This window comes from Danio rerio, chromosome 10, assembly GCF_052040795.2.
Source record: "Danio rerio strain M-AB ecotype USA chromosome 10, GRCz13ab, whole genome shotgun sequence".
Classification (NCBI taxonomy): Eukaryota; Metazoa; Chordata; class Actinopteri; order Cypriniformes; family Danionidae; genus Danio; species Danio rerio.
In genome coordinates this window covers 29,505,521-29,527,938 of record NC_141030.1, presented here as the reverse complement: position 1 = coordinate 29,527,938, position 22,418 = coordinate 29,505,521, and the positions used below count along the sequence as shown (strand labels likewise).

Sequence of the window (22,418 nt, the reverse complement as noted above, 5' to 3'; positions counted from 1 at the left end):
GAGTATTGAACGGGCCAATGAATGAAATTAATTGGCAGCGTAAGCTTGCGCAGGTGTGCGACATCTGCAATTATCTCAGCATATAAGCACACCTGAAGCCAGCAGACGCCATCCTTTTCGCTTCAGATCCTTTCTGAGTGAGTCGATGAGGGTTCCTCTTGCTGATCAGCACTTCAGAGCGAACGAGTGTGTCTCCCGGTCCAGAGTGGGTCTTCGCGGTGGCAGACGGTCGAGCTGGGTTACTCCCTTGCCTGCGGTTCTTTGGGTCCGGTCCTCCAGAGCGGTGCGTATAGTTGCAACTTTCCTAAAAGAGCAACACAGTCGTGCAGCACGTCCTTTTCAGGATGGCGCTCCGACTGTGCGTTTCTGGATGCGGGGGTTTCCTGTCTCCGGATGATGGACACGATCACTGCATTGCATGTTTGGGGGTCCAGCATGTTAATGCGGTGCTCGCGGGCGGTTCATGTCGTCATTGCGATGCCATGACCGTTGCACAGCTAAGATCGCGGCTAACTTTCGTAAGAGAGCGAGCCACCCCAGTTGCCTCCTGTTCTAAAAAAGCAGCGGGCGCTCGGGCAGATCTGAGGGTTTCAGCGGGAGCTAATCCGCCGCCCACGGGCTCGCGGACCTCTCGCTCCTCACGGCGCTCCATCCAAGCTTCGGGTGGTGAGAGTGATCCATCTAACCAGATGATAGCTCTCACACTCGCTGACACCGGAGATCAGATGTCCTCCGCGGCATCGGAGGGTGGGCTTTCACTGTCCGACGAAGATCCGGACCCGCTCGCCCCCTCCGGGCAGGTGAGCGCTGTCAAATCGGATCCTGAAGCGGACATGTTAGCCGTGCTTTCCCGGGCTGCTTTGGCCGTGGGGTTGGAGATGGTTTATCCCCCAGCTCCGCGGCCGGACCGACTAGATGGGTGCTACGTAGAGGACCAGAAGGCGAAGCCTTCGAAGCCTCTCGTCCCCTTCTTCCCGGAAGTGCACAGTAGGCTCACGCAGTCCTGGAGGGCACCTTTCTCTGCCCGTGCTGCGAGTGCCTCCGCCCTCACCGCCCTTGACGGCGGAGCTGCCAGGGGGTATGAGGCGATCCCGTCAGTGGAGCGCGCTATCGCGGTCAATCTTTGTCCGCGCGGCGCCTCTACGTGGCGGGGTTTGCCCCGCCTCCCGTCCAAAGCCTGTAGGTTGTCTGCCTCCCTCGGAGCCAGAGCTTATAAGGCTGCGGGCCAGGCTGCTTCTGCTTTGCACGCGATGGCCACCTACCAGCGCTACCAAGCGCAGGCGCTGGCCGAGCTGCACGAGGGCGGGTCCAACCCAAGCTTATTACATGAGCTGCGCACCGCGACCGACTATGCTCTTCGGACTACTAAGTCCGCCGCGTGTGCGCTGGGGAGGACGATGTCCACACTTGTGGTTCAGGAACGCCACCTCTGGCTAAACCTGGCCGATATGCGCGACGTTGACAAAGTTCGCTTTCTTGACTCGCCCATATCCCAGGCTGGCCTGTTCGGCGACACCGTCGGTGAATTCACCCAGGAATTCAAGGCGGTGAAAGAGCAGTCGGATGCGATGGGCAATGTCATCTATCGGCGTGGCCGTAAGCCCGCTCCGCCCGCCGAGCCATCCACCTCCGCTGTTCCTCGCCGAGGGCGCCCGCCAACGAGTGCTGCCCCGCCCCCGCCTGCGCCTCCGGCCAAGCGGGCGCGGCGTTCACCTCGAAAGCAGGCAGCCCCTCCTGCCCAGGGCGCCGTTAAGTCCGGTAAACGGACCGCGAAGCGTCCCTGAGACAGGCCATCCGGAGAAGAGGAAACTTGCTCTTTCCCCGCTGGAGGGCGGGGCCCCGATAACAACGGTACTTTTCAGTGCCACCAAAACATCAGTAAAAGAGCACCTTTTCCCTTCCCCGGATGTGACTGCACGAGTTCTGCCAGTCCGGGACGCGCTGCCTTCCGGCTCGCAGACTCTACGTGCTTCGCCAGTGGCTCACGAGCGCTGGGGGGACGGTCTCCCTTCCCTCAGCCCTCCAGCCCCCTCTCCGGAGTCAGGGTGCGGAGCCAGAGCGAATCGCTCTCCTCCAGCTTTTCCGCGGGACCCTCGTGCTTCCCGGATCAGCACACCCACTCCGCGCTGCCCCACCGCTGGTACGTCAGCGATTGTAGCGATGACTCCATTAGCGAGGGCTCTGCCTGCCTGGTTAGCGCGGGCCAGCCCCTCGCGGTGGCTCATACGCACAATCAGACTCGGTTACGCGATTCAGTTCGCGAAACGGCCCCCCAAGTTTACGGGCGTGTATTTCTCCAGGGTCAACCCCCTGTCCGCCCCTGTCTTGCGAGAGGAGATTGCTGCCCTCCTGGCGAAGGGTGCAATCGAGCCGGTTCCTCCAGCCGAGATGGAGAGTGGGTTTTACAGCCCATACTTCATCGTACCCAAAAAGAGCGGTGGGTCACGGCCAATCCTAGATCTGCGCGTTTTGAACCGCTGTCTGCACAAGCTGCCGTTCAGAATGCTCACGCAGAGGCGCATTCTCCAATGCGTTCGTCCTCGGGATTGGTTTGCAGCCATAGACCTGAAGGACGCGTATTTCCATGTCTCCATTCTTCCACGCCACCGCCAATTTCTGCGGTTTGCGTTCGAGGGTCGAGCGTGGCAGTACAAGGTCCTCCCCTTCGGGCTCTCTCTGTCTCCGCGGGTCTTCACCAAACTCGCGGAGGGTGCCCTAGCGCCCCTTCGGCTCGCGGGCATTCGCATACTCAATTATCTCGACGACTGGCTGATTTTAGCCCACTCGCGGGAGCAATTGATTATGCACAGGGACGAGGTGCTTCGGCATCTCCGCCTACTGGGGCTTCAGGTCAACCGAGAAAAGAGCAAACTCGCCCCCGTGCAGAGGATTTCTTTTCTCGGGATGGAGCTGGACTCGATCACCATGGTAGCGCACCTCTCCGAGGAACGCGCTCGCCTGTTGCTGAACTGTCTGAGGGAGCTCGACAGCAAACTAGTGGTCCCACTGAAGTTCTTTCAGAGGCTCCTGGGGCATATGGCATCCGCAGCCGCCGTCACGCCGCTCGGGTTGCTCCATATGAGACCACTTCAGCACTGGCTTCACGATCGGGTCCCCAGACGCGCATGGCACGCGGGCACACACCGGGTCTCGGTTACTGCGCTGTGTCGCCGCGCCCTCAGCCCTTGGAACGACCCCTCGTTCCTACAGGCCGGTGTGCCTCTAGGACAGGCGTCCAGCCATGTTGTTGTTTCAACAGACGCTTCCAACACGGGTTGGGGGGCCGTGTGTCGCGGGCATGCGGCTGCGGGCCTCTGGAAGGGTGCCCAGCTGCATTGGCATATCAATCGCCTAGAGCTGTTGGCAGTGTTCCTCGCTCTCCACCGCTTTTTACCGGTGCTGGAGCGGCAACACGTGCTGGTCAGGACGGACAGTACGGCGGCGGCGGCGTATATCAACCGCATGGGGGGTATGCGCTCTCGCCGCATGTCTCAGCTCGCCCGCCGTCTGCTCCTCTGGAGTCACCCGCGGCTGAAATCGCTGCGCGCCATTCACGTCCCAGGCACGCTCAATCGTGCAGCCGATGCGCTCTCACGACAGCTGTTACGCCCTGGAGAATGGAGACTCCACCCCGAGTCTGTTCAGCTGATATGGGCGCGATTCGGGGAGGCCCAGATCGATCTGTTTGCTTCCCCCGAGAACGCTCACTGCCAGTTGTTTTTTTCCCTGACCGAGGGCTCTCTCGGCACGGATGCACTGGCCCACAGCTGGCCTCGGGGCATGCGCAAGTATGCGTTTCCCCCAGTGAGCCTGCTCGCGCAGTTTCTGTGCAAGGTCAGGGAGGACGAGGAACAGGTTCTGCTAGTTGCGCCCCTTTGGCCCAACCGGACCTGGATATCAGAGCTCTCACTCCTCGCGACGGCCCTCCCCTGGCGGATCCCTTTGAGAGAGGACCTACTCTCTCAGGGACAGGGCACCATCTGGCACCCTCGCCCCGATCTTTGGAACCTCCACGTGTGGTCCCTAGACGCGAGGAAGACTTAGGTAACCTACCGACTGCGGTGGTTAATACCATCACTCAGGCTAGAGCCCCCTCCACGAGGCGCGCCTACGCCCTGAAGTGGAGTCTATTCACTGAATGGTGCGTCTCTCGCAGAGAAGACCCCCGAAATTGCCAGATTAGTGTTGTGCTCTCTTTCCTTCAAGAGAAGTTGGACAGCAGGCTGTCGCCCTCCACTCTCAAGGTTTACGTGGCCGCCATCTCCGCTTATCATAGCGCGGTAGCTGGCGGCACCGTGGGAAAGCATAACCTGGTCATCCAGTTCCTTAGGGGTGCTAGGCGAATTAATCCATCTCGCCCCCCTCTCTGCCCTCTTGGGATCTCGCCCTCGTTCTCACGAGTCTGCGATCCGATCCCTTTGAGCCACTCGAATCAGTATCTCTAAGATTTCTGTCCCTGAAGACAGCTCTGCTGGTTGCGTTGGCCTCCATCAAGAGGGTCGGGGACCTGGAGGCATTTTCGGTCAGTGACTCGTGCCTGGAATTCGGGCCGGATTACTCTCACGTCATCCTGAGACCCCGCCCCGGTTATGTGCCCAAGGTTCCTACCACCCCCTTTAGAGATCAGGTAGTGAACCTGCAAGCGCTGCCCCCGGAGGAGGCAGACCCAGCCCTTTCTTTAAATTGTCCAGTTCGCGCTCTGCGCATTTATGTGGACCGTACTCAGAATTTTAGATCATCTGAGCAGCTCTTTGTCTGTTATGGCGGTCGGCAGCAGGGAAGTGCCGTATCAAAACAAAGATTATCCCACTGGATTGTGGATGCCATTTCACTCGCTTATTCGAGTCGAGGTCAGCCGTGTCCCCCGGGAGTTCGTGCACACTCCACTCAGAGCGTTGCATCCTCTTGGGCGCGTGCACGCGGCGCCTCTCTAACAGACATCTGTAGAGCTGCGGGCTGGGCGACACCCAACACATTTGCAAGGTTTTACAATCTGCGAGTGGAGCCGGTTTCCTCAAGGGTATTAGGTAACCCTTTGGTGATTGAGGAGACAACTCGGTAGGGTGTTGAAACACGCTTGCAGCGCCATTCTCCCTAACACGGAGGTACGTGCGCCTTTTTTATCTGTCAGTAAAGTTCCCCGTCAGGTGAGCCCTGCAGATTCCTCCGTGGCCCCCAGCACTGACTCAGCGGAGGAGTCACTTGCTGGCCCACTACGTTGTAGGTCTGCCCGCTGGTCAGCCCGCGTTTTGGGTATAGGTGCCTGCTATGCGTGATCCCCACTAGGCGATCCCATATGCTTATTCCGCCACGGTTAAGTCCCCCCCCTGGGCGGACCCGTGTCTTCCCTCTCCGCTAACCACTCTTTTGCTATGCGTACTCCCCCTTTTTAGGGCTAGTCCATAGGTAAATTCTGCCATCTATCCCCCCCTTGGGTAACGGATGGCCTCCGCAGCGTCCTCCCTATCGGGATTGCACGCTTCCCAACGTACTGTCGTATTTCCTAGAATTATCTAGATGCTCACGACTTCCCAAAAAATATATCTAAATCCGTAAAACTTCTGTTGAAGTAGGATAAATTAGGGCCAGGGACACGTTGGAGGACCGCGCCCCCCATGATGTGGGTGCGTCACGCTTGCTTGACTATCTCCTCATCGGGGGTGTTGGTAAGGTGCAGTCATTATGGCGCTTTCCATATTCTCCCATTCATGGCACTGAAGTTCCCCAACCGAAGGGGAACGTTCGAGGTTACAGAAGTAACCCTTCGTTCCCCGAGGAGGGGAACGGAAGTGCCATATTCCGTCGCCATAATGACTGTCCCTTAGCTGTTTGAAAGTCTCTTCAGCTTAAAAGGATGGCGTCTGCTGGCTTCAGGTGTGCTTATATGCTGAGATAATTGCAGATGTCGCACACCTGCGCAAGCTTACGCTGCCAATTAATTTCATTCATTGGCCCGTTCAATACTCTCCAGATAAGCGGCTTCTGATCCGAATCCTCCCATTCATGGCACTTCCGTTCCCCTCCTCGGGGAACGAAGGGTTACTTCTGTAACCTCGAACGTTTTCATGGTATACAGTGGTTTGGAGAAGTCAAGGTTTCAAAACAGCCAAAATTTTATGTTATACTATTCCTAAGGTATGTGTAAGGTTTTTTTATTTACATTTTTAGTTTTTTGGACAACAGTACAGCTGAAAATAAATCAAAAGATGCCATTTCAAATTGTAAAGAAATTGTATTTTTGAAACTAATTAAGACAGCAGCAGACAATAATTCATTTGAATTTTTTGGTCTGACATGTTTACTGCTCCAAAACATTTCAAAATAGTTTTTCAAAATAAAATATATTGTGTTCAAAGGGGGGGGGGGGGGGGATTATTTAGAAATATGTAAAAAGAATATGTTTCATATGAGCAGTAATCACAATACCATAAAACCGTGATATTTTATCTAACATTATCATACCGTCAGAATCCTTTACCCGATCATGCCTATGTACAATATAAACATTTTGAAGGAGCATTTAGTATTTAGTGAGTTTAATAAGGAGGAGGACTCATTAAATTAAGAAATGAATGAGAGAAATGACAATAATCTATACAGTATAGTGGTGAGAGGAATGAAACATTTGCCTTTCCCTATAGAAAGCCAGTAAAAACTTCACACAAGTAGATTTTCCTCTATACACGTGAATCTCTTGCTTGCATACAAAACTGCAGCCTGGGGTGGAGTTTAGATGGCCACTGATTGATTTGACTTGCCATTCATTTATTATAGAGGCAGATACCTTGCAGCCTCCTTTGTTCAAGTGCTGAGGTTACAATAATAGCTTGTGGCGCAACTAAAAAACTAACAAAAATATACATACAGTATCTTTATCTCAGTTTTGTTGTTTTGCTATAAATATTGTAAAATCCTTAAAAAATACATTTGGGAAATTAAGTCATTTAGGTCTTGTTTTGTGAGAAACTCTTGAAACAAATCTATCTGAATATCCCTAAGATAAGGCACATCTGGGAAAGGTATTCTATTAAAATTATACTGTATTTGCGAACAGGATAAGAAAAATCATACTTGTTGTCCTTGTGAACTATTTTCTACTTTTTAGTAGTTTTTGCTCTTTTAACAACAAAAAGTCATGTCTTCATTTATTCATTCACATATAGTTCTAAATCCAAGAGACTTTTCAGAACACAAATAATGAATTTGGAGAGATTTCTGTCTGCTGAAGGTCCAACTCAAGCAAGCTTAATTGACGTGAATACCACTGAGGTTCATATTTGCATGTCACATGACACATTCAAGCTTTCACAGGAACCAATGAGGTTTGTTCTTGCTCATCAAGAGCTTCTATTTATGTCTGACAGTGTTTATATGTATGTGGATAATAGCCAAACTTAAACACTGTTCATCATACAAACTGTTCATGTCTCTTCAAAATATTTGGACAACTTTACAAATATTTTGAAGTGTCAGTTTTGAGTGAATAAGGAGGGACAAAAATAATAGATTGCAATTAAAAATGTATTTTTGTTTCAAAGATGCATAAAACTCTTAAAAGTTTATAATAATAAAATAATAATAATAGTTCCTTACATTTTATATAGTTCTTTTCTGGACACTCGAAAAGCGTTACACAATGGGGGGAATTTCCTCATCCACCACTAGTGTGCAGCATCCACCTGGATGATGCAATGGCAGCCATATTGCGCTAGACCACACGTCACACATCAGCTGATTGGTGGAGAGGAGACTGAGTGATGATGCCAATGATGATATGGGGATAGTTAGGAGGCCATGATGGATTTTGGGATTGATCCTGGGATTTAAAGACCACACAGAGTCAGGACCTCAGTTTAATGTCTCATCCGAAAGACGGCGCCCACTGAGCAGTATAGAGTCCCCTACACTTTACTAGGGCATTTGGACCTACACAGACCACATGTTAAGTGCCCCTGCTGGTCTCACTAACACTACTTCTGGCTGCAACCAGGCTTTCTCATTTGGTCTCTTATCCAGGTACTGACCTTGCTCAGCCCTGCTTAGCTTCAGTGGGCAACCGTGTGAGAGTTGCAGAGAGCTAGCTTCCAGAAAAAAATAAAAAGTTTAAAACATCATGATGGTCAGTAAATGATAAGTCCAAATTGTTATTTTCACTTTTCAACTATAAGAATGTTTAGATATGTATTGACTTGTTCCCCATTACTGGGAACGTCCAAATAATATCATATCCATTTATGCAGATGTGGAAAACAAACCATTAGAATGAATTTTATGTTGATTTTTTGCAATAATATTTTTTCTTTTTGCTTGCTTTGATGTTGAAATGTCTTCTAATAAGTTTAAAAATCATGATCTTAAGTTTATTTAAGTAAGTTAAGTTAAATGCATTCAAATAAACATACAAAAATCCCAATAGAATAACTACTTGTTCCACCTTGAGCTATAAAGCACAGCATTTTTCCTTTTTGTCCCCATTTTGCATATTATGAAAATGCCCTTTTGGTTTAATTGTGTTAAGAAACTGTTGAAAATCCATCCGACACTAGCAGGGCTGGACTGTGACAAAGTAACAGCCCTGGCATTTTAGGCCTAAGCGGCCCTCTACATATAATCAAAATGCTATCCATCTGTGCACTCCTTTGAAAATGTTTACCAATTCCTGTTCTATAAAAGCGAAAAAGCTATATATAGGAAATAATGAGAGTTTACAAATTCAAAACTTTTACAATTAAAATTAAATTAAAAACCTGCTATTAAGTTGTTATTATTATAATAAAATGATAATTCTTCCCCCACAGTACAAAGACATGCAATACAGATGAATTGAAAAAGCTAAATTGGCTGTAGTGCATGTGAGAGTGTGCAAGAGTGTATTTGTGTTTACCAGTGATGGGTTGTAACTGGAAGGGCGTCCGCTGCGTAAAACATGTGCTGGATAGGTTGGCGGTTCATTCCGCTGTGATAATAAAATTATAATCCACACTGGAAGTCCATCTTGTGTGTTTTGAGGGAGCCTATATTAAATAATGAACATAACAGAAACCGCCTGTGGATGCACACAGTTGATGTTGATTAACAAAATAAAGTTAAATAATAAAAGCAGTGTATCAGAGACCCTTAAAAAATTAAAACGTTTAACTCAACAATGAAATATAAAAACATAGCTTTAAGATTTTATAGTCCATCAAATGAGATTAAACAATTCGAAAATGCAACAAATATTTATTTAAGCCTGAACTGCAAAACCATATTTAATAAATGTATTAGTTTATTAGTTTTTGCACGCTCACACAGAGCCCAAAATGTGTCAAGACAGACTAGATAACTAATGGGCTGCAAATTATGTCACATGGGCCGGTCTGTCCGAAAAAAAAAAAAAACATCTTACTGTCAGGGTGTCACAAATCACTGCATGGTCAATTAATTAGGCAGAAAAAAAAAACGATTGGCTGCCAAATTTTTTATGGGCCGATCAGATCATATGATGATCAGCACAGCCCAAAAAAGTACGCCAGCCAAGCGGGAAACTGCCCGGTCTGCCAGATGGCCAGTAGACATGAAGGGTCAGGACTAGGTGTTAAGGCTAGGGCTATTATTTAAAAATACTTGGATTATGAGGCGATGCTTAATGTAAATTTTTAAACTACTTAAATAAAATTTTTTGGCACATCTCCAGGTTTACTATATTCATTTCTGATCTAGGGGGAAATCCTCCCACGCCAACTCCACCCCCATGCCACGCCCCCAGCTATGATGTGACACCAAAAAAAACAATCGTTGTAAACAATTTGCATTGGCCATTCGTTTTTACCAACCCTTATTTGTACTTTTTCTAGGTACCTCCTATCCTGTTGGACAAGCAGTTTTCTGATTTTACCCCTGACATCACACCCATAATCTTGGCCGCACACACCAACAACTATGAGATCATTAAGATGCTGGTACAGAAAGGTGTCTCCATGCCACAGCCCCACCAGGTGCGCTGTAACTGCATGGAGTGCGTGTCCAGCTCAGACGTAGACAGCCTGAGACACTCCCGATCCCGTCTCAACATCTACCGAGCCCTAGCCAGTCCATCACTTGTCGCCCTCTCCAGCGAGGACCCCTTCCTGACGGCCTTCCAGCTCAGTTGGGAACTCCAAGAGCTCAGCAAAGTAGAAAACGAATTCAAGTCGGAGTACGAAGAGCTTTCCCAGCAGTGTAAACAGTTCGCCAAAGACCTGCTCGACCAAACACGCAGCTCCAGAGAGCTCGAGCTGATTCTGAACTACAAAGATGATATAAATCTTCTGGAGGATGAAGGCATTAATGATCTGGCCAGGCTGAAACTGGCCATCAAGTACCATCAGAAAGAGGTGAGTTTTGAGCTCTCTGGAATTCATGACAACAAAAAAACTCTGAAAACAATCCAAAAGTGCTTCTGTATCATTAGCAGTGGCACAAAAGTATCACTTCAGATTGGAACGGCTCTCAAGCATACCACAAAGGGTCATTATTGCAAACACAGGTGTTCGGCTGTTTGTTTCAGTTGTCGGGGACTGGGTTTGGATGGCTGCCCTGTTGATTTAGCAATGCGGTGTATTTTGTGCAGTGTGGATAATATATTTCAGGTGGTGTCGTGTTTTAAATCTATTTAGTGGAAGTCGACTGGAATATTTTCACTTCCAGAAGGCAGTTTGTGTTATTCCTACTGGAGTCGCTGTAGCATTATATGGATCAATATTGCTCCCTACTGTTGACACTGAGCATTGCAAGCTATTTCTGTTTGCAAAGTTAAGGGAAATAGCTTTTTTGGCAGTTTAAATGTGTTTAGGCATGTGATGATAACTGTTTTTAAGGTATAGCGCAGTTTAAAAAAAGTCAAAACCGCCAACATTTTAGGCTATATCGTTCCTACTGTATATGTACTGTATTTTTTTTTTTTTTAGAACAACTGTATCTCCAGCAGAAAAGAAATCCAAAGATGCAGTTTTAAATAGTAAAGTACTTTGTGTTTTTAAAACTAATGAAGACAGCGGAAGTCAATGATTCATTTGAATCATTTAGCCTGACATGTTTACTGCTCCAAAATGTTTTCAATGTTTCTCAAAATAAAATATATTTTGTGAAAATATTTTGTCCAAAGAGGAAAAAGGTCTTTGTTAAATGCAGACATTCAAAAATATATTTTTGAGCAGTTATCACAATACAGTGAAACCGTGATATTTTGTCCAAGGTTATCATACCGTCAGAATCCTATACCGGCCCATGCCTGTGTTTTGCTTTTATTTGTTATGCATTTGTACACTACTGTACTGTACCCATGACGTGGTTGTTCAAACATGATTGAAAATAGAGAGGAAGTAATAATTATGAGTAGTGGATTCTGTTATTTAACAGAAGCATGTTGCATTGCTGTCATGGAAAAAGGACTGGTAGATCACAAACACATATAACAGCACGCTAGGTTGAACACCTTAATTTTTTTGTTTTGTCTTTAATGATTTAAACAATTGACAAAACATAAAATGCAGGTTCATTGGTCAGTGCATTAACTGTTTCATGTGTTAAGTTATATAAATATTTTATTATTATTTTTTATTTTTTATTGTTAAAATGAAATACAAATTAGTAATTACATTTAACAAAATATTACATTGAATAAAAATAATTAACCCTTATTATAATTTTAAATGCTCATATTTATTAAAGAATACAAAAATGCATATACAGTGCTCAGCATATAATATAGCACATGCCTCACAAATCTTTTAAATTCATATTTTTAAAAGAAAGCTTTAAAATTTAATATTTGTGAATATACATTATATTAGTCAGTACTGAAGCCAAATCTGGACTTTATCTAACAGATAACGTTGCAAAAATTAGTATACCCAAATTTATAAGTTATAGAAAATATTCTATACACCTTTTAAATAGAGGAAAAGTCAAAGTCATAGTTGAATGTTTTTAGATTGTTATTTTTACATTTTTTGCTATATTTTGCTTGAATTTAATTGTATTATCTTTCAATTTCTAAATATATTTCAAAATGGAGTGTACTCTATTATGCTAAACAGTAAGCACTGTAACTGTTTTTAACAATGATAACGTATCATAGTTAACAAACCAGCTTGTTTAATGAATTATGAAAGATCTTGACACTTAAAACTGAAGATATGCTGAAAATAGAATACACAATTTGCCATTAGAAGATTAATTACATTTTAAAACTATGAATATAAAAATATAAATTTTAATTAATATTTTATAATATTGCTGTATATGCTGCAGTGTTAATATTACTATTTATACTGTACCTTCTTTAACTACTATATAAAATACTGTATTTATATTATATCTTTTATTTACAAATAAATCAAACAAACATTTCATTTAATTAAATGTAATCACAATATAATAAGCATATATCTTTTTACATATTTTCTAGCAACTTACTCTGGTTTGGTAAAACTGCTAGACTGACATCACAAAATTACAATCACATGTATTCATGTTAATTTACACATGACTCAGTGTTTGGCTTGTTGCGGACCATGTGCGGTCCAGATGGTTTGTCAAAAGGTGCAGAAAAGCTTCATATACAGGGATTTAAACCAGATATGACGAGAACCAGATAGAGCAGCCTGGGAGAAAAGAACAGTGTGTCACTGTAAGCCTTTTTGTGTTTGCTCTTTTTCAAAAGGCACTTGTTTCTCATTAGGACATGGCTCCGTTATTTGCCTTCTCCCGCAGAGAGCGTTTCTTATGCAACTGCAGAAAACGATGACAGTCTCTGTACATGATAGAAAATTACTTTGGTTTGCTGCACATTCCAGTAGGAAAATGCAAGCAGATCATTCAAATGAAGTTCAGGCGAAATCGACCTGCATTACATGTACTGTACAGTTGAAGTCAGAATACTTAGCCCTCCTGAATTATTTGCCCCCCTGTTTATTTCTTTCCCCAATGTCTGTTTAATGGAAAGATTTTTCAGCACATTTCTAAACATAATAGCTTAATAACTGATTTATTTTATCTGCCATGATGACAGTATTTAATGTGTTTATTAGATATTTTAGATACTAGTATTCAGCTTAAAGTGCAATTTAAAGGCTTAACTGGGTTAATAAATTTAGGGTAATTAGGCAAGTCACTGTATAACGATGGTTTTTTTCTTTAGACAATCCAAAAATTTGTTTCGGGGGGCTAATAATTTTGACCCTAAAATGGATTTTTTAAAAATTAAAAACTGCTTTTATTCTAGCCAAAATAAAACAAATAAGACTTTCTCCAAACGAAAAAATATTATTGGAAATAGTGTGAAAAATTCCTTGCTCTGTTAAACATAATTTGGGAAATATTTGTAAAAGAAAAAACAAATCACAGGAGGGCTAATAATTTTGACCTCAGCTTTTTGTCTTTGTATATTTAACATTAACAGTCAATTCATTCAACTTCAATCTAATCTCTTTTGTTAATTTCTGTTGTTAGTTTGTAGCACAGCCAAACTGTCAGCAGCTGCTCGCGTCTCGCTGGTATGATGAGTTTCCAGGCTGGAGACGCCGCCATTGGGCCAGCAAGTTCATGACCTGTATCTTCATCGGACTTCTCTTCCCTTTCTTCTCACTCTTCTATCTGATCGCCCCAAAGAGCCACTATGGCTTGTTCATCCGAAAACCCTTCATAAAGTTTATATGCCACACTGCATCATATCTGACCTTCCTCTTCCTCCTGCTTTTGGCATCTCAACATGTAAACCGCAACCTCCTCGACCAAGACGAGAACTCAGACTGCAAAAACGAGAACTTAAGGCAGAACCTAGCACCCACCACTGTTGAATGGATGATTCTACCCTGGGTTTTAGGTAATCCGTGTTTGTGGTGGAAAAAGTCATGTTTGAACTGTTTGAGTTTTGATTAGTTTTCGATTAATTTTCCTGACTCTCTTTGCTCTGCAGGATTTGTATGGGCAGAAATCAAACAAATGTGGGATGGTGGCTTTCAGGATTACATTCACGACTGGTGGAACCTCATGGACTTTGTCATGAATTCTCTATATCTGGCCACCATCTCTTTGAAAATTGTTGCTCTCAGCAAGGTAATGGGTTAAAATTGAATCAACAATTGTTTTGGTCTTTCTCCATAAAATTAGCCATATTCTTAACATGAAACATGAAAATGGATTTTATTACTTACAAACTTGAGGATTTGTTTTTTTTTTATGATCAGAAACTGTATCAGTGTTATTGTGAAGAAAGCAAATCAAAGCAAATCATACACTGCTGTTCAAATGTCTGTTTTATTTTTAAGTCTATGTTGTGCACCAAGGGTGCATTACTTGCTCAAAAATACAACTTTCAAATGCAAGACCTTCTCCCATCTTTGAAATACAAATTAAACTAATCTAAGAGATGTCTTTGGCCTTAAGTTAAAGCATTTTCACTCAGCTCTGATGCTACATAATGTAAAATAAAAAAATAAAGCCATAGTAATCAAATAGTTTAATCCAAGTCTTCTGAAGAAACATGTTCACTTCATATGATGAACAGATTCTATTGAGCCTTAATTTAACATTAAATATGTTTTCATTGATATAGACTTCTTAATATAGTACAATGTTTGGTTAACAAAAAAAAAAAAGAAAATCTGGAATCTGAGGGTTCAAAAAATAATATTCTAAATATTGAGAAAATCAGTTATTACTAACCAAATGTTAAGTGTTCATATATTTACAGTAGAATTTTTTTACTTAATACTATACTTATTTTTGGCATAAAAGGAAAATCTATATGTTTGACCATATGCTATTGATTTTTTGAAATTGTTGCAAATTTATTAAAAATAGAAAATCTAAAAAAGCACATGTACAGAAGTATTCACCACCTTTGCCGTAAAGCTCTAAATGAGCTCAGGTACATTCTGTTTCCACTAATCATTCTTGAGATGTTTCAGCAGCTTAATTGGATTTCATCTGTGGTAAATTCAGTTGATTGGACATGATTTGAAAAGGCATACACCTGTCTGTATAAGGTCCAAGGGTTGACAGTGCATGTCAAAGCACAAACCAAGCATGAAGACAAAGGAATCTTCTGTAGACCTCCGAGACAGGATTGTCTCAAAGCACAAGGCTGGAGAAGGTTACAGAAAAATTTCTGCTCTGAAAGTTCCAATGAGCACAGTGGCCTCCATCATCCGTAAGTAGATGTTTGGGACCACCAGGACTCTTCCTAGAGCTGGCCGGCCATCCAAGCTGAGTGATCAGGGAGAAGGGCCTTTGTCAGGGAGGTGATCAATAACCCGATGATCATTCTGTCTGAGCTCCAGCGTTCTTCTGTGGAGAGAGGAGAACCTTGCAGAAGGACAACCATATGTGCAGCAATACACCACTCAGGCCTGTATGGTAGAGTGGCCAGACGGAAGCCACTCCCTGCCTGGAATGTGCCAAAAGGCACCTGAAGGACTCTCAGACCATAAAAAACAAAATTCTCTGGTATGATGAGACTAAAATTTGACTCTTTGGAGTGAATGCAAGGCGTTATGTTTGGAGAAAATCACCATCATGCTGTGGGGATGTTTTTAGCAGCAGAACTGGAAGACTAATGAGCATAGAGGGAAAGATGAATGCAGCAATGTACAGAGACATCCTGAATGAAAATCTGCTTCAGAGTGCTCTTGACCTCAGACTGGGTTGATGGTTCATTTTTCAGCAGGAATATGACCCAAAGCACACCGCCAAATATTAATGTCCTTGAGTGGCCCAGACAGATCCCAGATCTAAATCAAATTGAACATCTCTGGAGAGATCTGAAAACGGCTGTACACCATCACTTCCCATCCAACCTGATAGAGCTTGAGAGGTACTAAAGTGGAATGGGCAAAAATTCCCAAATATGGTATCATATTCAAAAAGACTTGAGGCTGTAATTGCTGCCAAAGGTGCATCAACAAAGTATTACGCAAAGGCTGTGAATACTACTTTACATGTGTTTTTTAAATAAATTTCTAACAATTCAAAAAAATATTTTTTTTCACATTTTCATTATGGGGTATTGTTTGTAGAATATTGAGGAAATAAATGAATTTAATCCATTTTGGAAGGAGGCTGTAACATAAAAAATGTGGAAAAAGTGAAGCGCTATGAATACTTTCTGGATGCACTGTATATGTACATAGTGGGATTTAAACTGGCATTTCTAGCATGGGAGGTTGGCGTGGAAGTACACTAAAACCACAGTTTCTAGTTGCTAATGCTACTTACAGTACACGACTCCTAACTGGCCTCCATTCCACTTGTCACTGTGTTGTTATTCTTAAAAAGATGCAAAGACAGAATATGATCAGTGGTTTTCTACAATAAAACATACTGTAATTCTTAACACTTCTCTTTCCACAGTATAACAACCAGTGCCGTGACGAATGGGACATGTGGCATCCGGCCTTGGTGGGCGAGGCCTTATTCGCCATTGCTAATATATTTAGCTCTCTAAGACTGATTTCACTCTTCACTGCCAACTCTCACCTGGGTCCTCTTCAGATTTCCCTGGGCCGAATGCTGCTGGACATCCTCAAATTCCTCTTCATTTACTGCTTGGTGCTGCTCGCCTTTGCAAACGGACTCAATCAGCTTTATTTCTATTATGAATCCGACGGCAAAACTAGCAACAACGTCACATGCAAGGGTATCCGCTGCTCAGAGCAAAACAATGCATTTACAACGTAAGGAACATTTTCAGATCTACAGATTTAACATTTAATCTGCTTGCTTTGATTTAAAAAGAGATATTATGTTTTTTGTTTTTACAGTATGTTTGAGACACTTCAGTCATTGTTCTGGTCCATATTTGGTCTTGTTGCCCTGCATGTGACCAATGTTGATGCCAAACATGACTTTACTGAGTTTGTTGGAGCCACGATGTTTGGGACCTACAGCATTATCTCTTTGGTGGTGCTTCTTAATATGCTTATTGCCATGATGAATAATTCCTACCAACATATTGCTGTAAGTGCTATACATTATTCACTATTTATACTGCTTTTAGGAGCATTTACATTTTTTTTTTACATCAAAGTGTATACATTTACAGTTTTTAAGACCTTTTTAGGAACTTTCAGTGCCCCACACTGGTAGGATGTCTATGGTGTTAATTTAATTTTGACTTTTTACGTATCACATCTTTTAGTAATCATCCTAAAAAGTGCACTGTTAATTAACCATTTCTGTATTTTGTGATTCACAAGTGCTTTACATTTATTTACAGTTGTGAATTGCATTATGGGGTGTTGATCTCTGCTCTATCGATTTTTCATGTTGAAAATTCAACTTTAACAAAGTTCAACAGTTTAACAAAGTGACTTTTATTGACATTTTAGTAGTTTGTAAAATATTATAATGTATAAGAAATATTATATAGAGCAGTGTTTCTCAACCATGTTCCTGGAGAACCATCAGCACTGCACATTTTCCATGGCTGTGTTCGAAATCGCCTACTACTCAGTAGGTACTGCATTTGATTTTAAACCTACAACTTGACCGTTACAAAAGTACATTCTATAGTGTGTCTGCAGGGTCTTAAAGTATTAAAAGTTGATAAACCAATTATGAGTTAAAAAGTATTAATCACATTTTTGCAAGGTCTTACATTTTGTTCAATCGTTGTACAAAGTCCAGCCAAGCTCTTCCATCCGGGTGATGTCACGTAATGTACGTCAAAGCGGGAAGGTGATGTGATGCTCTCCACATGTATCGAAACCATAGAGCGAAACAGACGACAAAATGCATTTACATTTAGTCATTTAGCAGACGCTTTTATCCAAAGCGAAATGGGATTATGTATCCCATTAAAAATGGGATAATGTAAGTTTGTGTACTCCTGGTTGGAGAAATAGGAGTTTAAACAATGGCTGTCCCTGAAAATTAATTTCTTTTAACGCACTACATCCATCATTTTGCCATCATCATATGACCTACCCACGTCAGTTGCGTCGCTTCACTCCTATTCATGAATTCTCTTGTGGTGCATCATGGGAAAGTGTAGCGTCTATTCGATACGCACTTTAGAATCTCGCCGGAAGTCATCCAGGTACTTCTCACATGCTGTTTTTTGATGTCTATAAATTCGGACATACAACTCACTCTCACATACTGATTTAGCATACTATATAGTATACTGTAAAAGTATGCGATTTCAGACACAGCCCATGTCTCCTTAACAAAGCACACCTGATTCAGACCATCAGCTCATTAGCAGAGACTAAAAGACCTGTAATGGGTGTGACAGCCAAAGGAGACATCCAAAACATGCAGTGTTGGTGGTCCTTTAGGAATGTGGTTGAAAAACACTGATATAGAGAAATAAGTCAGTAAAATAACAGAAGATTTACTGGCACTTTATTACAAGGTATTTGTACTGGGGTATATAACATAAAACCAGAAAATATATCACTTTAAACAATTAAAAATGTTAATAAAAGTATGTTTTTATACTTAAAATACGGAAAACTGCTAATTTACGGACTTTTCCTTACAGTGTAGATTTCCTGCGGTTGCAAAATCATGTAAAAGCTTTTTTTATTTATTTTATTAAATTCAAATATTTCAAACAAATCAGAAAAAAATCCATTACATACAGTATATATTACATAAAATGAAAAAAAAAAAACATGGAAACTTCAACTACTTTCTTTTCTTTCTTATTTTAATTATCAATTACAAATATTTTAATTTGGATTTATAGACCTTTGATTTGCAAAACTGATTGATGTTTAAATATTCTTCAGTATGTTTCAGTTTAGAGGTTTAATTGGCCTATTCAGCTCTTCTCTTGGTTTGTCCACAGGACCATGCTGATATTGAGTGGAAGTTTGCTAGAACAAAACTTTGGATGAGCTACTTTGAAGAGGGCGGCACTTTACCTCCTCCCTTCAACGTCGTCCCAAGCCCAAAATCAGCGTGGTACCTCATTAGATGGATAAAGACCCACTGCTTCAAAATTAAACAACGAAAAAGAACAGAGACGCTTGGATCACTCGGGGTAAGAGGCCACTTTCTTCTTATGTTGTATTCATTCATATTTCATTATATGTTAACCAATTTTCTTTTCACAGAATATTATATATATAGTTGTCCATAAACCTGTTTTCAGCAGTCAATATTTAAAATCTAATACCTAAATAAAACCTACAGTAAATAATGCCTTTGGTTTTCACTACCATATAATAAAGCAATCTGTTTTGAAAAAAGCAATACAGCTGTTCTCTTTTGTTCAGATACGAGCTGCTGAAAATGTCCGCACAAACCGTCAGTATCAGGTAATGGAGTTTCTTTCAAAGCAACTGATCATTAAATCTGTCTGCAAAGTGCACTTTGCATGACATCTTTGTATTTCATACTGTAAATAAAGGTTTTCTGAATTTAGATATTAATATTCTCTCAATATGCTTTGAGACCTCTTAAAGACTCTATGGGCTGCTTTTTATAGCTTCATAATCAAATTGATCTCAAATCTAATTTTTAGGAGGTACTAAGAAACCTGGTTAAACGGTATGTGGCAGCAAGAATCAGAGATGCCAAAAAAGAAGAGGGATTAACAGAAGATAACTTTAAGGTAAATTGTGCATGGTTTGTTTGAATGTGGTACAATGTACAGTCAACCAACCATTATCATAATGATATTATAATTACCATAATTTTCATATTTAAATATAATTTTTTTTCATCTTACATATATAATATTAGCTTATTTCAGCTCCATTTCAATTTATAAACCTCTCTTATCGTTTTAGTATAACACTGTAACACTGTTTTTACATAGATACTTGTCAAGTAAATGTATAAATGAAACATAATATTTATATTACATTATAAGTAGTTATTCATAAACTGAAATGTATATTTATTAATTTAAAAATATATATTAGTTATTTCATTACATTACAATTTACAAATCATTACAATTTAAATGTTTTAAATAAGATTGTGTGCCTTTAAAGTGATTGTTGTGAAAAAAGATATTTTGAAGAATGTTAGAAACCGGTAACCATTGGCTTTCATAGTATCCATTCATTCATTTTCTTTCACTTTTCCGCAAACTTTCATAGTATAAAAAATAAAAATTATGCGCAAATGTAGACATCTGACCAGCATTATTTGTGAAATTAGGTTTTATTTTGTTATTATTTTCATTTATTTATTATAATTATTTTGTGTATATATATATATATATATATATATATATATATATATATATATATATATATATATATATATATATATATATATATATGTAAATGGAGGTCAATGGTTACCGGTTTCCAACATTTTTCAAAATAACTTCTTTAGGTTATTTGACTGTGTGGTGTGATATAATAGAACTGTGTTTTGATTGTGCAATGTCTGAATATTGTTAAAGGAACTTAAGCAGGACATCTCCAGTTTCCGGTACGAGGTGATGGGAATGATGAAGGGCACTAAAACTGGCATGTCGACCTCAAAAGGAAATACAGCAGACTCAAGCCTTGTGTATCCCGAGAACGCTCTGAAGTGTAATTCTACTTCAACTGGAAGTACCCTGAAGGGCAAAATGAGACTACAGAGCATCACCAATACCATGATCCAGGAAGGGGGACCCAAAGCCTGGAAACCCACTGGCTGTAGCAACCTAGCGGACAGTTCTGTCCCAAACAAGAACATTAGCCATCAACTGAACTGCAAAGGGCCAAACAACCCAGGGGAAATGTACTCCGTATCAGAGGAAGCCGGTGAATCTGAGAGCGAGGAACAGGGCGATGGAAAACAAGCAGAAAACCTTGATTGCAAGAAAAAAAAGAACCAAAACAAAGAAACTGAGAAGGATGGAGTGAATAATGATGTGGAGGAAGATGAGGAATTGACGTACATGCGTTATATGTGTGAGGAAGAAATGAATGAAGGAAATGAAGGTGAAACTAGCAGATTATAACAGTATTAAAAGTGAAGAGGAAGAAGAAGTTTGTTCTCTTGACCTCAGAGTTCAACTGTGGTGAAGGTAAAGTGCAGGGTGATGATCCAAAAATCAAGTTTTGTTGTTTGGGAGTCTCAGGGATGATTGTCTCTTTTAGGAGAATACGGGGTTCAGCGTTGTCATTCACAGTGATTTACACTCAGTCAAGTGTGACACTCCTGTAGTTTTTCGCTGCTCTGCTCCTCTTTCATATACAGTATGGAGGAGCGTTAGCCCACTTTTTGCGACCTTTCATTCTGCCTTACTCCGTTAGATTTACCTGTAGTTCCAGCCCATTCTCACAAGGAAACGTAACTATTTTACGTATTGTCAGAAAAGTGGCTAATGTGTACAAATTCATACAATTGAATTCGGATTAAAACGTACCATTTTTTAAAAAGAGGTATGCCCACAATCCCCACCCCTATCTCTCATTGTGGGATGAGCAAACACTGCTAAAAAGTATGAATGAGATTGAACTAATGATTACGAATTAGCTACTAAATCAAAAAGTTACGAATTGCCACGAGATTTTGTTGGTAGGTCCAACATAAAAAAGATGTCATTTCTGTCATGCAACCTAATATCTTTAATAAAGGTTACTATGCAATTATTTACAACTTTTTAAACTTTTTAGTCGCATTTTACATTGCCCATGAGGCAACTGTGTGAGAAAAGAAGCAGGTTGAAGGGTGTCTTTTTTATAAACGTGGATAAAGTCCAAAGTAAACACTACATATCATAAAATCAACACACTGTAAAATTGTGTTACAGTAATCATGTATGTTTCATCCTCTCATTTGTATTTACAAGGGTTTGGAGAACACTGTATTGCAACAATGGTACATTCTTTTATGCATCTGAACGTCATATTCCATCTATCCTCGTTGTTTACATGATAGGTTACTGCCTTGTGTTACCGATCTTGCATAAATGCACAAATATAAATAAATATATGCTGTACTATGACTCACTATTATTGTGATTTTGGTTCTCATCCAGGATTATTTCAGTAATCAGAGAGGACAGAATACATAATTTGACCATGAGTCACGGTTAACACTGACTATAACTGCAAGTGTTTAGAAATCTGTTAAATACTTGGATTTCTCGTTTAAAAGAACAAATAATAAGTCATCACATCACAATAGTAATCACAATTTATTAGTCTGTACTGTGTTATTAAAACTCCACTTAACATTATTGACAAGGCTACACCTTGATTAAATTGAGTACATTACATATTCAATAAACTGTTACTTATTAGTTTTGTTTTATTTTTTTGTTGAATCAGGGTAACTTTAACTGACTTAAAACATCAAGTTGAATTTTGTTTAACCTAAATGTTAAAACATGACGAAGTTTAACCAGTTGAATTACCGGAAAAGTCTTTCATTATATAATTTTTAATATTTTTAAAAGCATTCAGAAATAAACATTAAGATGAATAAATGCTGCA

At 41.3% G+C, this 22,418-nt stretch overlaps 1 protein-coding gene across 8 annotated transcripts in view; it reads left to right on the top strand.

The window, feature by feature from the left end:
* trpc4a (transient receptor potential cation channel, subfamily C, member 4a) overlaps positions 1–21,928 on the top strand; it is a 30,910-nt gene extending 8,982 nt beyond the window's left edge. For 2 of the 8 annotated variants that reach the window (XR_015500217.1, XR_015500218.1), the window contains exons 3-11: positions 9,837–10,355; positions 13,474–13,846; positions 13,940–14,079; positions 16,375–16,697; positions 16,785–17,682; positions 18,339–19,012; positions 19,248–19,289; positions 19,496–19,585; positions 20,390–21,928. Coding sequence is in view for 4 of the 8 variants with exons in the window: in XM_087268777.1 (XP_087124903.1) it covers positions 9,837–10,355; positions 13,474–13,846; positions 13,940–14,079; positions 16,375–16,697; positions 16,785–16,980; positions 18,818–19,100; positions 19,165–19,289; positions 19,496–19,585; positions 20,390–20,938 (2,598 nt within the window). In the remaining 4 variants the exon portion in view is untranslated. 8 annotated transcript variants of the gene reach the window in all.
* Positions 21,929–22,418: the final 490 nt, after the last annotated feature.